Source organism: Cygnus atratus, chromosome 1, assembly GCF_013377495.2.
Source record: "Cygnus atratus isolate AKBS03 ecotype Queensland, Australia chromosome 1, CAtr_DNAZoo_HiC_assembly, whole genome shotgun sequence".
Lineage (NCBI taxonomy): Eukaryota > Metazoa > Chordata > Aves > Anseriformes > Anatidae > Cygnus > Cygnus atratus.
In genome coordinates this window covers 181,382,914-181,399,764 of record NC_066362.1, presented here as the reverse complement: position 1 = coordinate 181,399,764, position 16,851 = coordinate 181,382,914, and the positions used below count along the sequence as shown (strand labels likewise).

The following is a 16,851-nucleotide window of genomic DNA, read 5'->3' as shown; positions in this document are numbered from 1 at the left end:
ACTGTCTTAGTCCTATGCACTCAGGACTACAGGCTTGAATATGACAAGGTTATTTTGTCAGCACTTGAAGCCGTGTCCCTTGGCCTTTTCCCTAAGCTGATGGTGTCTCACAATTTGAGCCTGAAAGGACTTGTGGGTACGTTCACAAGGGCTGCCTCATTTCTAGAGGAGTTACTCACTATGCCTGGTGAAGTTTTGCTTGGTGACAGCAGGAACCTGTCACCCTTCAGCTGACAATAGAAGGATCCCAAACAGACCAGCCTCTTAAGCCAAAAGGAGACTATATAACCCTCATCATATCCTGCTGTCTTCTTTCCCCTTTTTGTCTAACCAAAGGCTTTCCTTGAAATGTCAAGAGGTCAATGCAAGGAAAGGACCCACTAGACTTAACTGAAGGCAACTACTAGGCTTTCTAACTACACACAACCTCACAAAGAGTTCAGAAGAGGACTGTGGTCTCCACACCAGCTAACTGATCAGGAGCACACAAGAAATCTCTATTTCCCACTATGAACCTTTGACGTTCCTAAGGAATTTCTGAGAACCACATCAGGCTCTCACGCAACAGGTTTCCATCAGCAGCAACACACATAATCTTCAGGTTGCCAACAGAAGATGAAAAGTTGTATCTTAGATGTTAAATGAGATCTATTTTTCTTACCGAAGCTACCTGCGTGAACATTAATGCAAGATTTACATAGAAGTGGGAAAAAAATGTTATCAGGGGAGGAATATTCAGGTCAGTATGGACACATTTTGCTACTCTACTTCTACACTTCATGTAATAAAACTCAGTGTAAGAGGTACTTTAGCAGAGCAGCAACACAAGCAATAAACTTGGTCAGAAGATTCTGACAACAAAAGCACATGCTGCCTCCTCATTTTTTTTTCCTTTAATTTGAAAGGAATTTTCACGTTTCAGTATAGCTCAGATCAAGCTCAAGATATTTCTGGGAAAAGGCATGTTTCCCACAGCAAAGCTCATTTCTCTGTCACTTAATAGCAACAAACGTAAAGCCTTGGTTGGCAATTTCGATTTCTTCTCTGCATGATTCATTTATCCCTGGGATAGGCCTGAGCAAGGGATTCTCCCAGCGCAAGACAGACTAATCAAATCATTTCAAGTCAGTCAGGTATTCGCTTTATGCCAGCCAGCCCCAGTGGCAAAATCTCTTGTAATAGCAGATCTCCCAACGTTAAGAAAAAATATTCATGGGCTAAACGCGAGCTTAATCACAGCCAAGAGGCAAAGCTCCTACGGCCAGGAAGACATAAATGTTATCCCTGTCTCCTTCTCATTCATAATCTTTCACACTGCATTGGAAAGTAGCTCAGAGGGTGCACACGTATTTCAGCTCGTACACTTGACAGAGAGACCACAAAACTCACCCCCACATGCAAAGCAGCATTGATACATTGCGCCTCTGTGGCTGGCACTGAAAGGCCAGATTTTTGCAAGGTACCAAAGATCCCACACTATCCCCTGGTGACCAGGACTGTGTGACAAACCCAAGAAGGCTTGAGACTTCCCAGTCACATCTGACACCCCTCTCTCAGAGTAGGGGTCCATGTACATGGATCCAAACATCCAGAATAGCAATATTCTCCCTTCCCATTTCTTGACCTCCAGCAAAGAAGGGAGACAAGATTCACAACACTCACTCCAAAAACTCTGCAGGTAAAGTCAATGCATGAGCAGCCTGCACTGGGTCCCCACCAGGCAGGGCCACCAGCCACTGGGCACTGCAGGATGGATCACCCAAGAGCTGGATTGTGGAAATGAAATGTCACCCTGGCCACCACCACAAATGCAGCAGGTGAATTACTAAACTCTGGTGAATTACTAAACTCTGCTGTTTGTCAGAACAGGAGCAGTTTGGAGATTTCCACCTCAGAAGAAATCTCTGCAGCCATGGCACTGCCCAGGGCCATAGACAAGCTCATGTAAGTGGCCCAACGACCTTGGTGTGAGTTGTATTTTATGCAAGCATCTTTTGGTGCTACTTTTACAAGACATGTCTAGCTGAAGACGCTTCACCTGATAAGTGACTTCTGGTGTATGTATTTCTTTCCTCTTGAAGTTGATGGTTTTTATTTCAGGCACACAGAACCTCCTGAACACCTGAAGGTTTGCCAGCCTTTCCCCACCCCGTACCACAGGCTCTAAAAGGCACCAAGGAGCATCGTGACACCACCACTGCTGCCGTTTCATACATTCTCATATCGAACGCAGAGGGCAGTCACATGCTTCTGTTTATACATCCCATAATACAAGGCCCCTATTTATCAATAAATGCCTTGAGGTGCAGAGCAAAGCCCAAGCAAACAAAATCTGCTAGGATCATCTGCTGAAAAAATAGCAACAGCAGTGGCCAGGGAAAAGCAAAAAGATGAAATGAGGATGCTGCAGAGATGGTCCAAAGAGCGAAAGAAAGGACTGCTACAGATATTCAAAGAGCTGGGTAATGAAGAGGGAGGAGAAGGCAGCAAAAGTAGAGGCCCAACTTATTTAGGGGAAAAATAAAATAAAAAACAACCACCCTCTAATTCAAGGCATTAAAGAATGACTTAAAAAAAAAGCACACAAAAATGCAATGTTTTGCTCAGTAAATAACTAACCATTGGAACCCATGGCTGCAGGATAGCTAGTGGAAAATAACTTGCAGTGATTAAAAAGGGATTAAATGGATTTTATAAACAACAGTATCTGCTGTTAAACATGCTAAAATAAAATTACAAGAGTTAATAACCCATTTGCTTCAGGGCATAAACTAATCCTCTTCTAAGGGTAGCAGAGATCTGCCTGCATGTCAGCTCAGTATCTGGTGCAACAACTCTTTTTCCAAAGGCGAGCAATCTTTGCTCTTAATTCCTGGCATTTAACAACTCTCCTTCTTGCCTGAAAAAGAGAGCATGCTATTGTTCAGGCCTTCAACTGACCTCACATAATTAATTCTGCACTTTACCAGATATATAATTCCCTTGAGGGGCAGGGGTGAAATGCAAGAAAGGGAGGAAAATAGTTTAATTGCTACATGCTTCAATATTCTACTCTCAGTTTCTTCAAATCTAGTTTGTCAGGGCACTCAGAACAAGTGCATGAGATAAAATTCTTGTAAAAAGCTTAAGACATGAACAAAGCACAAAATGTATTAGTACTGTTCGGTGCAACAGTTCACCAGCCTTATCAGTTTATGAGAAAATTAGATCTTTAGGAGAGATAGCAAGGGAGGGTTTTTAATATATTAGAACAGAAGAATTTACTCACCCTAGTAATAATTAAAGCATTATCTAATATCATAGACTGTCCTCAAAGGCGGGATAAAGTTGAAGTACAAACCCCTTGAGATTCTGATTCCACCCCTTTCAATTCCCAAATCCCAACCCAAGAACCTTACTAACGGACTCGCCAGTCTCTGAAATAATTGCTTCTGGACAAAACACAAGATGAGACATGACACGCTCGATGCTACGCTGTGGTTATGACTTTTCAGTTCCAAATGCCAGCTTGCTCTTTCCCACAGGGAAGACAGCCACGTGCTGGGGACGCTCCTCCTCCAGCTCAGGAGAGCTCCTGGAAGAACAAGTCTTAGCATCAGACATACAAAATTCAGACCACAAGTGATCCTCCTTAGTACACTGCCAAGCTACCTTCTCCAGTTCCATATGTCTACAACTTTATTGTTATTAATATGATTGTTAATATGAGTAGTAGTAGTAGTACTACTACTACTTTTTTTTTCTTTTTTTAATGGGGTGCAAATTACATCTGGCTCCGTTTGGCAGTCTCACGGGTCAACATTTGCACTGTATTTTCAAAAAAGGACTTTGCAGTGGCCCACTTCAAGACACTAGCAAGCCAAATTAGGTGTGCTTTCCAAGTCTCAGCAGAACAAGGAGGCTAAAAAATTTGGCACTGACCATCCAACAGAGCAGTATCAGTGCTGGAGCCATGTGTTAAACTGATAACCAAAGCAAGGGATATAAAATGCCTGCAAGGGACAAAAAAAAAAAAAGAAGGAGAAAAAAAAAAAAAGCTCTGAAATTCAAATTAGTTTTACAGTGAAAGCAAACATGCTGTTTCAGACCACCGTATGTATGTATTCCCTCTGCTCCCCTACTGCTGAAACAGCAAACCGTGCATGGCAGATGGCATGATTCATCTTAAAATTACTCTAGCAGCATTCCCTCTATTAGCCTCCAAGGAGTAAACTAGGATAAAAATATTCTGCATGTTAACTTTAACTAGACAGTTGTCATGAGGAGTCATCAGGTCAGTCTACTTGCTTATTTTGCAGAATTTTTCTTTCAATCAGCAATAAGCATTGCGTACAGAGATACTATTTATTTGTTGCACCTCTCAGGAGTTAATGCAGACAGGGGCAAGAAGGGGAGCAACTGAGGGGTGGGCAGGGAGCAGAGTTTGTTTTCCCACAGAGAAGTAAAAAAGTACAATGAAACTCAAGCCAGGAGCCACAGCACATCACACTAACAACAGCACCAGTCATTTCTGGCAGGGTGGGGTAGCTGGGATAAGAATTTACACCAGCCCAGGAGCTGAACACGGATCTGCTCAGCTGAAGGCATTCTTCTGTGGTATCATTCTGCCTTCACCAGGGATGGGACACAAGCATCCATTCGGTGTCAGGAAAGCCTCACCAACCAACCTGCCCCAGAAATGCAGTTGCAGCACCCTGCCATCCATCCCCCTCCTTCACATGAAGGGCTGGAGCCAGCAGCACGACTTCTTCCAGCGAAATACTAAAACATAGGAAATAACAAATGTAGTTCCCAGCTGAGGGCTCACTCACAGACCTGTTGGACGCGATGTCTCTGACCGAAACTCCATCCCTCATTTAGAAAAAATCCCCACGCACTTAGGAGATGCTTTAGACTATGCTGACAGTACAAAAATTCACTGCTGTGCAGGACACGTCCCCAGGATCGACTACTGCAACGTTAATTGCCTGGACTCCAGGCCCCAAGCTAAAAAAGACCTTCAAAAATAAACAGTCCATAAGAACTAATTTATTTTTTGCTCCATCAACAATATGTCTCAGTCAACAGAAGCAGAATATTTTGTGTGCTTTAATACCCAGGTTAACCAAGGAGGGGGTGAAGCCAATAACACAGTTAGCCTCATCTCTGGGTAGAAGGTGGTGAAACTGCACTTAATGCCATCTCTTCAAACAGGCGTTTTCTACATGTGTATGCCCTACACGTCAGCCTCATTGCATAACCCGGTTGTGCAATAATTGCAAATTCATTTACATCTTCATTTTTGTTCCAGTGCTCCAGAATGAGGAACCAAGGGAGGACCATCAAATGGCAGGAGGAACTTTGCAGAATTCCTCTCCTCCACCATGGGCCAGCTCCAGGAGGATGCTCTGCAGAGGGCTTGGATGCAGTGGGAGTAAAACACAACTGCTCACCTGGAGCAGACATCTGCATCAAGGCTTTAGGGAGCAACCTCAAAGCAAAGGATGACTTCATAGCATCAGGAGATGACTGGTGTTGGCTTGGACTGCAAGCAGAGAAGATTATGGTTTCTCCTTTTAATGCTTATTGCTATGTAATTGCCATAGAACTGTAAAGAAGAAGTAGGCAAGAGTGCAGTATCAGGTTTTCATAGACTAAACAAACTGGATTATTCAAGAGCGACTCAAGTTTCCTAACAAGCATGGAGCACTCTGCATTAAGATAGCATCTACTTATTTCCCGAAAATCAATTGCAACAGGCTGCAGTTTAAAATACTGCCTTAACCTCCTCTCCTGCCATTTATTTCAGCAGCACATTTACTGGATTTACTACATTTGTGGACAAGGCCATAACGCACCAACAGCACCAAAGACCAGACCCTAGACCAGTATTACTGCTCCACTAGCTAGAATACGCACTCGTGTTGTATTAGGAAATGTTCAGCTCTTGCAACAAAGGCAAACCCTCAGCCATAAAAATCTGACAGTGCAGTTCTCCTCCGAGGCTGTGCATGTTCCTCAAGGAAGAGGGGAAAATAAGGTGTGGGAAAAAAATAATCATCCCACTTCAACCAAAAGTTAAAGACTTCATCCGTCTCTGGCACTCTCTGAGTTTTCCAAGCATCGTGTCACCCGCATGCAGGAGTGCCTTCCAGCTCCACCTCAATGCTGGCCTAAGGATGGCAGGGCCAAGATACCATAACTACAAAGAAAAGGAAGTTGCTTAAAGACTTAAACATGCTGTCATGCTATGGGTTTTAACATCTGAAAAAAAAATAGATATATATATAGATATATATATATATATATTGTGTATGGTTTTTGGTATTGCTTCCTTCGCTATAGACTTCTAGATATTAATCAAGACCTAAATTTATCTAGGTAGATAAAAATATTTAGTACATTTTTATTTATGTTTGAATTACATAATGTATTTTGATCAGTCACGCATGAGGCTGTATCCTCGTCCTGAATTCCAAATGCCTTCTGGTTGGACCTGCAGATCCATCAGTTGAGCAGAGCTCAGTCGCAAGAGGCAGGGCAGAGGCAGGACAAGTGCAGCAGAGGTGTCAGGGGTGCAAACACTACAAATAACTAGAAGGGACCTTAAAGACCATCTAGTTCCAAACCCTTGCCATGAGCATGGATGCCACCCACCAGACCAGGTTGCTCCAAGCCCCATCTAGCCTGGCCTTAAACACCTCCAGGGATGGGGCATCCACAGCTTCTCTGGGCAGCCTGTGCCAGTGCTTCAACACCCTTTGAGTGAAGAATTTCTTCCGTATGTTTAATCTAAATCTACCCTCTTTTAGCTTAAAAAATAAGGTAGATTTGTCCTATCACTACACTCCCTGATAAAGAGCCTCTCCTCATCTTTCCTGTAGGAAAGTAATAATACACCTGAGAGAATTTGATAAATACACACTTATCTTTTGATCAATATTTGATCAAAAATATGATCAATAAACACAATACTTGCAGAATGGATCTTTACCTTCAGCACAACTGTTGCTCTCCTTGCCCTGAACCTCAGAAGCTGAAGCACCTCAGCAAAAGACAGACACGGCAGCGGGGCATCCTCCTGAGAGGCCAAGGGATACATACCCTAGCATCTTTGGATAGTGTTATATATGGTGAATTACTACACATTTCTTGCTGTAACATGTAACAGGAGATTTCATTCCTCCTCCTCACACATGAACAACTAGAGGAATAGCAGCACACCGGCCTGACGGATGGAGGCGAGTGTTCACAGGACGGCTCCGACAGGCTCGGCTGTGGCATGAAGCAGCCACTGCATCACAGCTCCAGCACACACAGAAATCCACACAGCAGCATCCAGCCAGGGCCAGGGCAGCAGCCAGGCCCCAAGCTTTCCCCAAAAGCCGCCAGTGCGCACCTCCCCACCTCTTCAGGCGTTCCGACAGCGGGAATAATCCCTCTTCCCTCGGCCCATCACCAGGATGCCTTCAGAGGTGGGCTTTCTGGGAAAAGGGGCTGTGGGGGCTGCAAACAATTTCATCTAATTTGAAAGTTCACATTTGAACAGAGTATTTTTGGAAAGAGAAATCAACACGTTAACAGTGAACGGGAGCACAGAGCAGATAATCCTTTCACATCCTGACAGCGGAGAACTGCGGAGGCCTGCTATGAAGCATCTCTGAATAACAGCGTCTTCATTTTTTGAATACCTAATTAAGAGTTTCTATATATTGCAAAGCCTCGCTATAAGATATAATTCGGTTGGCAAACACCAAAGATTTCTCAGTCTGTAAGTATGCTTTTGGCAATCAAAATTTAAATCTGGATATATGCACAAGATACGTATGGCACAGGTACTTTATTTTTATTCTAACAATTACATTCAAATTAGGAGATTAACTTGAATTGGTTTCAAACAAATGCAAGCTACAGGCAAATCAGTCCCCCCCCCAATACCACAGGAATATTTTTTTGGATTGTTAATATCCTTACTCCTGTTAGCTGCCTCAGATACATTCAAACACACATTACAGAACAGCATCCAAGACAAAACGAGTTTTGCTTCAATCTAAAAACACTACAGATGCCAGAAGACAGCACCAGCTCGGACCCGAAACTCACACATGCCAAAAACCATTTGCAACCATGCTAATTCATATTATGGGAACTGAAAGGCAGCTCTATATAACACAATGGGCAACAAATCCATTCCTCTAATTTCAGTCGCCAAACTTTAATTAATTTCCAGCCAGGCAAACATTAAGCATTTCTGCTGATCTTGCAGGATGTAAGCTCATTTGCACAATAAATGCGGTCTAACAAGTCACCACATTTATAGCGAGTTGCTTCAGTCTTATCTAACTGCGTAGTTTGAAAAGTCAGTGATGGGTAAGTGAAAACTCCACCCACGTCACAGTTTCTGGAGTTAAGCATAAGAAAACTGAAGAAGTTGCAACTTTTTCATTGCAGGCAAGACTGCAAACAGCATTTGGACAGTTAAAGTCCATTCTCTGCACTATGCAAACAGTCCTTATTCAAGAAGCAAAAAAACAAAAAAAAAAAATAAATAAAAAGCATACGATCCGCACTTTCATTTTTCCCCATAAAATGAATGTCAGGGCTCCAATGCTCCGGAGTTCCCCTTCCCAAAAAAAAGCAAAAGCAAAGCACCTTTGCTTCCCACTCACGGTAATTGCCCCCCCGCAAAAAAAAAAAAAAAAAAGTAGAAAAGTAGATTTAGGAGATTTCAGAACAGCCCTGGGTGAAAAGTTCGCTCGCTGCCCTCCTCCTCCTCAACATCAGCGGTGCAGCAGGACAGCGGGGCCCAGCCGCCGGCCACATTTCATTCCAAAAAGTTCTTAATTTCCTGATTTCTGGGTGTGATTTAAAAAATCTCACTCTGGTACTAAATAAATTAAATGTAGGGCCAGGGGATTAAGCCTCTAGCACTTTTAGAGGGAGATGCCAACATGCAAGACGCGGAGTGCCGTCGCCTTCATCCTTTCACATCCTGATGCAGGAGATGCATGGAGGCCTGGCATGAAATGGCCTCTGAATGACAGATACTCAGAAAAAATAGAGATGCTAATTAATAAGAGCTCTTACATATTACGAAGCAGAGGTAGCAGATAGCATTTATTTAGCAAATACTATAGGTAAAGGACACCTCTGCTTGCGAGCACTTCTTTGGCAATCAATCAAAAGTCAAATCTGAATAGGTGCTTTTTTAGAGTATGCCCCACACAGACACTGTGTTCCCTCAAGTATGCATGTGCCAGGCTTCAAAACTTAAACTACACCACAGAAACAGCCTGAACAAAAAGCAAAAGGAGCCCCGCAGGCTCACACCAGCACGCAGTTAACACATCGGGGGAACACGGGCTGCTCAGCTGCCACCACAGCCATCCCTGGCCCACTGGCGTGGAACAGCAATAGGACCGAGAGCATTTCCAGCTGCGTGGATTCCTAGCATTCCCAAAAATTAGCTTTCTAAGGCTAGAACAAGAGAAGACTTGTACCTTGAGGCTGAATTAACTCTAGAACAAGAAGTGTTTGCAAACTGGACTGTAACATCATTGATACCATGCAGCGATGCTCAACGCCGTGAGCAACAGCAAGCTGCCTGGGGCAAACTGAGCGGGGCCCTCCACTTCTCCAGCAACTTTCTGCAAGATGCAGCAGCTGTCAGAGTCCCAGAAGACTTTCAGACTTTTCCCCTATGATCCCATGTATCACAAGGGAAAGCACTACTAAACCTTTGCAATTTACTGCAGAAGTGCTTCCACACTAAATAAGCTTGCCTCCTTAGATATTATTTGGTAAAGATCAGTAGCCACCACCAAAATCTAAGCACAATCGCAAGGCCTAATGAAGTTCTTAGTCTGAGATAATCATCAGTACAGTAAAGCAGTTCACTTCATTCTTTTTATTCCTCCACCTCCTACATTAGGAACGGAGACCTACCAAGAAATGGCATAATACGGCTGCTGCACTAACTGAAGGTGTTTGCATATTACAAACTAAAGCATAGGAATGAAGCAGCTTTGTTTGATGAACACACAGGAGTAACATTCAATGAATATATTTAGAAATAACTTTAATGTGAATAGCACTTGCCCTCAGAAGTGAACGTAATTCATGCTGAAGCTATCTGTGCAGCGGCACAGATGCCGTTCTTCAAAACGTGACTCTTCCCTGCACACTTCATCCACTGCTGAAGTGCAGCCTATCATTATGAAAAGCAGTATTCCCCCGTATTTAAACTCACTTTGGCACACCAGACTTACACACAGAATGCTACAAGCAATGAACACTATTCATTAAAATATTGGTATGCACTGCCATATGCTTAACTATAGTTAGCTGCAGCCAGCATCAGTGAATGTGAAGTTCTCTCTTCATAGGAGTTAACAATAAAGTGAATTTATCCATTTTTTACATATTTCTGAAAGAGGAAAACAAACTATTTAATGGGTGTCTTCAGTTTATCTTACTTCAGAATTCACTACTCAAGGTTACAAAATCATTTCCATGAGAAATCCCTGTTTCAAACACTAACTTTCTCCCAAAGCAAAAGGGGCTGAAGTTTGAATCTCTGTAGGCTGTGGCCACAGCCCTACATATTTCACAAATCTGTGGCTGCAAAATGTATCAGCATTTCTGCTCCAAAAGCCGAGCACTCTTTTTGCAAAATATTCACCAGTTGTGTAAACAGAGTAGCATATATTTAGGTAGCATTATGCTTTGGAAATTGAAGAGGGTCTGAACAAACATCTCAAGGGTACACCATTTCTGGAGTATTATTAAAAATATATATTATATATATAAATTGCCTACTTTATTGTTGATCATTATATAAATAAATAAATAAATAAAAGTCACCTAACCATCTTTATCCTCTTGTACCACGCTGTTTCCATACAGGCAGCAAAAGCCCGTTCCCTAATCCACCAACTCCACTGACCCCTTGCGAAGTAATGTAATAAAAAAAATAATGACATTAAGAATGAAGCCAAGTATGTCGTAAGGAGTACAGTGGCAAAGAGACCAGTTGCCTTGTTTTTGTACTGAACTTCTTCAAAGCCTGTCACTTCAGGAAGATTTACTTCATTGTGTCAGTATACAAAGCCTCTCAGGTGCTTTGTTTTGGCGTTTAATCTTGCCCATAATCAGACAAGAAACTGAACAAGCATGCAGCAATTGCAGCAAATAGAAAACATGCTAAGAAAATGAAGAGTAATTTCAACATATAATTCGAGGCCTGGACTAGAAGCTCAAAACTACCCGTGATGGATCGCCAGGATGCATCACAAGCCCGCAAGCAGGGGCAGCAGCACACAGGTCTGAGGCCAGAACAGGCTTCGTCCTTCAAGCAAGGTTTAAGATCAAAAAGGGCAAATATAGATGGAGAAAGAGAATTAAGTTTAAAAGGAACAAGCGATGAAGGGTTAGCATGGAGTTTTATCACTAGTTACGAGGGTGCAGGCACCTTGCAACGATTAAGGTGAACTTTCAGCCATGAACCTTTTTTTTCCCTTACTAAGCAGGATTCAGGCTGGTGACTCAGAGGCAGGCAGTGAAGGCTGCCACCGAGGACCGATAGTGGTAGTGAGCAGGTACACGAGTCACCAAAAGTAAAACTCACAGCTGTGTGGGCATTGGCAGGAACTGGTCTGGAAGATAGATCGCAGCAGCTCACACAGAGCAGACAACTGCAACTTCCAGGTGCTGAGGCTGTTACCAGTGCCATATGTAAAAAGGCATGGCTCTGAGAGGATTTACCTGGCAGAATCCATAAATAGGGAAGCAAACAGATGGACATACCTATATGCACACGCATGGGTGTGTTGTGTGCATGCGTAACACAATGCTAAGGGTCCACAAACCTCCTAGGAAAGCTTCTGATCTACTACACTGGGACAGAGTTAAATACCCGCAGGTGTGCAACCAGCACTGAGGGAACACTGAGCAATTCATCAAGGCAATCTTTAATTAAAGTGACATTTCTATTTCGATGTGGAAATGTGCGATAAAAACCTCGCTGAGATCTACTTCTTCCACTTTAACTACTTGAGTTCTGCACAAATTTCTCTGATTTAAATTATTCCCCGATCTAGAACCAAAAGCTTTTGACAACCAATCACTCTGAATTTCCCAGAGCCTTCCAACGCTCGATAACACACGTGGCTTTCAACTCGGATATACCACACCCCAGCACCGATTTTGCACGGAGGCCGATTCACTGCGGAGGAGACCACAGAACCGGCCTATGGTGAGGCCACCCGAAGCTCCTTCCCTGTACCCGTTTTGTCCTCGGGCCTACATCCATTCGTCCTTCTGCAGCTCAATACCATCTGTCCTCACTCCTTCAGCAATGGCAACAAATAAATTTGGGTGATCAAGTTTCCTTAGGACTAGAAGTCAAGGAGGTGTAAATGCACGTGCGGCCTTCACACCTGCCGCTGGGAAAAACAAACACTGCAGCCACCTTGAGATGGGAGCCACCAAAAGCCTGTGTTTTCTGCTTAATGAAGACCTCTGTCCAAACAGTCGCTGCAGGTAGCCAACATAGTATTACAGGTTGTGGTTTGAACACATTTTCAATAGGAGGCTGAAAGCCTGAGGCCATTCAGGTAAGTTTAACTCTGACAGCTCCTTCACAGCAGAGCGCAACCCTTTTGACGTAAAGCAAAGACATCATGAAATATGCCCGCCACAAAGGTGTTTCATTTCTTGCACATGATGATTAGCCAAAAAGTTATCAGATTTGAGTAAAGGAAAAGTTATCTATGGCCATGATGAATCCCTTTGTGGACTACAAACTGTCCTAAGCCCCATGCACAGTCTCCCACTCGCACAGGTAGAAGAAAACACCGCTTTCACTTGACTGCTACGAGACAAAAGTTTCATTCTTCCATGCAACTTTCACAACAATTTCTTAGTTATCTCGGAAACAGATCTTGTTCTTGCTTCAGCCTTCTCTGAGCAGCGCCGCTCTCTATCGGTGCTTGCCCACGTTCACCCCTGCGGCAGGTCTGGCAGGGCCCAGCCGCTGGGCAGGCGGCCCTCGCTCCCCTGGAGCTCAACCGGGTTTTTTTGGGTGTTTTTTTTTTTTAAAGCAGAGTTTGTGCTAAGAAAGTCTGGAGTAAACTATTTTGCACGTACAGCCAAGAGCAGTTTTAACTGCTTCAGTAAGCTAACAGTGAGAATTTTATCTTACTACCCTTGCTACTCTTATTTAAAATCACATTTCCACTTGAAAGTTTCTGCTCAGAAGAACTTGGATGCTATTCCGAGCTCCCAACAGATAATGTCAACACCATTGAACTTCTTTATTCAACAAAAAAATGAAAAAGCAGTTCAACATCAGATATTAAGTGGGGTCCGTGCTGATTCACAAGCATTACAGCAGGCAGCTCTCGACTCCTGGGTGACAAACACAGCCTTGCCACCAGGCATAAAGTGCACATTCTGTTACAATTCCTCATGTATTTCAGAGTTTGTGTATAATCTGAAAGGTGCCTTGTTTACACTTACAAATACGCAGGCTCCAACAAGACGAAGCTTTATTTAGGAGGGAAAAAGCAAAGCAAAACAAAACATTTTCTTTCTCAGGCTGCAGAACACCCACACACCGTGCACCCCGGGCACTGACCCGGCGATGCTCTGGCTCTGAGGCGCTGTGGCCAGCTCCAGCCCCACTCAGAGCTCGGCACCCACAGCACCAAACCCATACAGCACGTGGCCAACACGATCCAACACAGCAGCTTTCTGAGCCACCTGCCCGTAATGTGGCCAAAGGGAGGCCTGAGGGCAGCGTGTAGGCTGCACGTGTGTGTTTTTGGGGTACCTACAGCGCCCTGCCACAGGGTACTGCCATCCCAGGGCTGTGCCAGCACCAGCTCTCCCCGCCGCAGCACAGCACGGGTGCGTGGGCATCGGCAGCACCCGCTCTGCCAGGAGGAGGTGTGCGAGGCTTGTCAGTGGCTGAAGCAACACAGGAAGAGGAGCAATAAAATAAGAAACACCTAATAAGTTAGGCAGCTAGCAGAGCTCCTGATGTGCCTGCTTGAACTTGGGAGTTCTTTGCTCTGATTTTAGTTCTGTTTGTTTTCCCTTCAGTTCTCTCCGACTCGCTCTGCAAAGGCACTCGAGCCGGCTTGCTTTATTTCTGACAGACTGAAACACCACTGGAAAAAAAACAGCGTTTTCAGGTGACAAGTTACCTTATCTAAAAGTTGTCAGCTATCAATCATTCCCCTCCTATTAAGGCTTTTTCGTGAAAGATGTCTTCAGACAATTATCCTTTAAATTTTTTAGTCAAACACATTGATAGGAACTAACAAATTACTTTTTAAAAGTCTTAAAAGCCTTCAGTTGACAATGAGTTTCAGATCCATCTGCATTTCCCTAGCAGGGTGCTGCCTCCCCGTAAAAACATGACGTTGACGAACATCTGACGTAACAATCACTCCTAGCTAGGCAAGTAAAAATCTATATAAATGCAGGATTTGACTTGAAAAAAAATGCAAATATTACAGATACTAGAAGGTGAGGCGAGCAAAACTCGACAGCTGGCAGTGTGACTGCCCTAACGAGCCAAGTCAGGAGCACAGCAGCACAACACGCCGATCCCACGTTCGGCACACGCACCCTGCACATTTGCTGCCATCCTTCGCAGGGAGGAGGAGGAGGAGGAGGCTGTGCCTTCACGCAGGCAGCGGGAGCTCGCTCTGACAGCGCTCTCACGCAACAACGGGATGCCGAAAAAGCAGGCGCTCTGGGTCCGTCGTGGGTGGATTTGGGGTAGGGGCTAGGGAGAAGAGGGGCTGGGGGTGGTGGCAGGGGTATGGGGGTGACACGGGGATGGGGGTGACACGGGGATGGGGGTGACACGGGGATGGGGGTGGCCGCCACCACGGTGGGTGCCCAGCCCCATGCAAAGTGACACCGAGCTGGGCTGCGCTGAAACCCCCCCAGCCCAACGGGTTCCTCGCCACCGGTCCTCCCTGCCCTGGGAGCGCAGAAAACCCCACAATTTAATAGGGAAGCCGCTCCCGCACGGCAACTTCAGCGCGGCCATCCAGGCAAAGCCAGCTTACTCATTAAACGCACGGTGTTTCTGCAACCCTTGTCCTGCCCCTTCTCCTTCCCCAGCCCCGTTTGCCTCTGCCCCGAGTCCCCGGGTCCGTCCCCCCCCCCGTGGGGCCGGGCGGTCCCGGGGGCGAGCAGCGCCCCTCGCACCCCGCGGCACTGCGGGGGGGGCTCAACTCTGGCAGCCCCCAAAATCCGGCCGCTGTGTCCGGGGCCGACGCCGTGACACGGCGTGAACTTTTGCTTTCGGCGGGGCAGGGCGGAGGGGGGGGGGCGGAGAGAGGCGAGCCCCGGCCCCCACCCCGTTCCGCTCCCGGCCCCGGCCGAGCCCTGCGGGGGGAGGGCAGAAGCGGCTCTTTCTTTTTTTTTTTTTCCTTTTTTTTTTTTTTCTTCCTTTTGGGAATAAAATAAATGAAGTGCGGTGGGATAAAGTGAAATGGAGTGGGATAAAAGTGAAACGGAACGAGATGAGATGAGATGAAATAAATAAAATTAAATAAAATAAGATGAAATAAAATAAAGATAAAATAAAACACATTAAGGTAGAATAAAATGAAATATGATAAATTAAAATAAGATGAAAAAAAAATGAAATAAGACGCGAAAGGCACAAGCGCGCTGCAAAGCGGGCGGCGGGCAGCACAGCCGGCGTGTGCAGCGCCGAGCACCCCGCAGCACCCCCAGCCCCGGGGGGGTCCCGGCGGTGCCCCCAGCCCTCCCCTCACCTTCCAGCCGGCCGAGCTGTTGCTGTCGCCCTTGTCCTTGAAGTAGGGGACGCTCTTGACCATCCACTCGTAGATCTGCGAGAGGGTGAGCCGCTTCTCGGGGGAGCTCTCGATGGCCTTGGTGATGAGGTCGGCGTAGGACAGGTTGCCCCAGGCGTTGCGGCGGGACGAGCTGCTCTTGCGGGGCTGCCCGGCCACGGGGCCCGGCGACAGCCCGGCCACGGCCGCGGGGGGCACCGGAGGCACCGGCGGCACCGGCCCCGGCGGGTGGAGGCGGCAGCCGGCCTCGGGCGCCGGGAAGTCCCCGCAGCGGCAGGCGGCAGCCTCCGGGGGGCCGGCGGGGGGCAGCGGCCCGAAGTCCTCGCTCTCCTCCAGCAGGCTGAGGTTGCTGATGAAGTCGGCGCCCAGCGCCCCCGAGGCGGCGGCGGCAGCGGCGGCGGCGGCGGCAGCGACGGCTGCGGCGGTGCCGGCCGCCCCCTCGGGCTGCCCTCCACCACCTCCTCCTCCTCCTGCTCCTGCTCCTCCTGCTCCTGCCCCGCCGCAGGACGGAGCCGGGCTGGAGGTGGCCGAGCTGGGGGGGTTGAAGTCCGGCCGCGGCAGGGGCCAGGTGCAGGAGCGGGGCCGCGGCAGCGGCTCGAAGTCGGGGTCGATGTCCACCAGCTGCGGAGCCTCGGCCATGGCGGGGCCGGTAGCGGGGCGGGGGGAGCTCGGCGGAGGCTTTGGGGCTTGTCGGGGGCGGATTTGGGGGGCGGCTCAGCGCCCCATGCAGGCTCCGGCGCGGCCCCGACGGCGCGGCCGCCGACTCCCGGCGCGGCTCCGGCCCCGCCGCCCTGCCCGGCTCCTCGGCGGCGGCAGCGACCGACTGGAGCGACCGCCCCGCGCGGGCCCGCCTCCAGCCTTCCTCCTCCTCCTCCTCCTCCTCCTCTCCTCCTCCTCCTCCTCCTCCCGGCGGGGAGGGACCGGCCCGAGCCTCGCCAATGGCAGCACCGCGCCGCCCCCCGCCGCGGGGCGGGAGGGTGCCGGTGCCCCCGGGCTGCTCCCGGGGGGGCTGCATGCGTGCGTGTGTTTTCGG

At 47.1% G+C, this 16,851-nt stretch overlaps 1 protein-coding gene across 1 annotated transcript in view; it reads right to left on the bottom strand.

Moving 5' to 3' along the window:
• The window catches only part of FOXO1 (forkhead box O1), a 64,384-nt gene extending 47,747 nt beyond the window's left edge, over positions 1 to 16,637 (bottom strand). The window contains exon 1 of the mRNA XM_035542553.2: positions 15,780 to 16,637. Within this exon, the coding sequence (XP_035398446.1) occupies positions 15,780 to 16,457 (678 nt within the window). The 5' untranslated portion in view covers positions 16,458 to 16,637. The remainder of the gene's footprint in view (positions 1 to 15,779) is intronic.
• Positions 16,638 to 16,851: the final 214 nt, after the last annotated feature.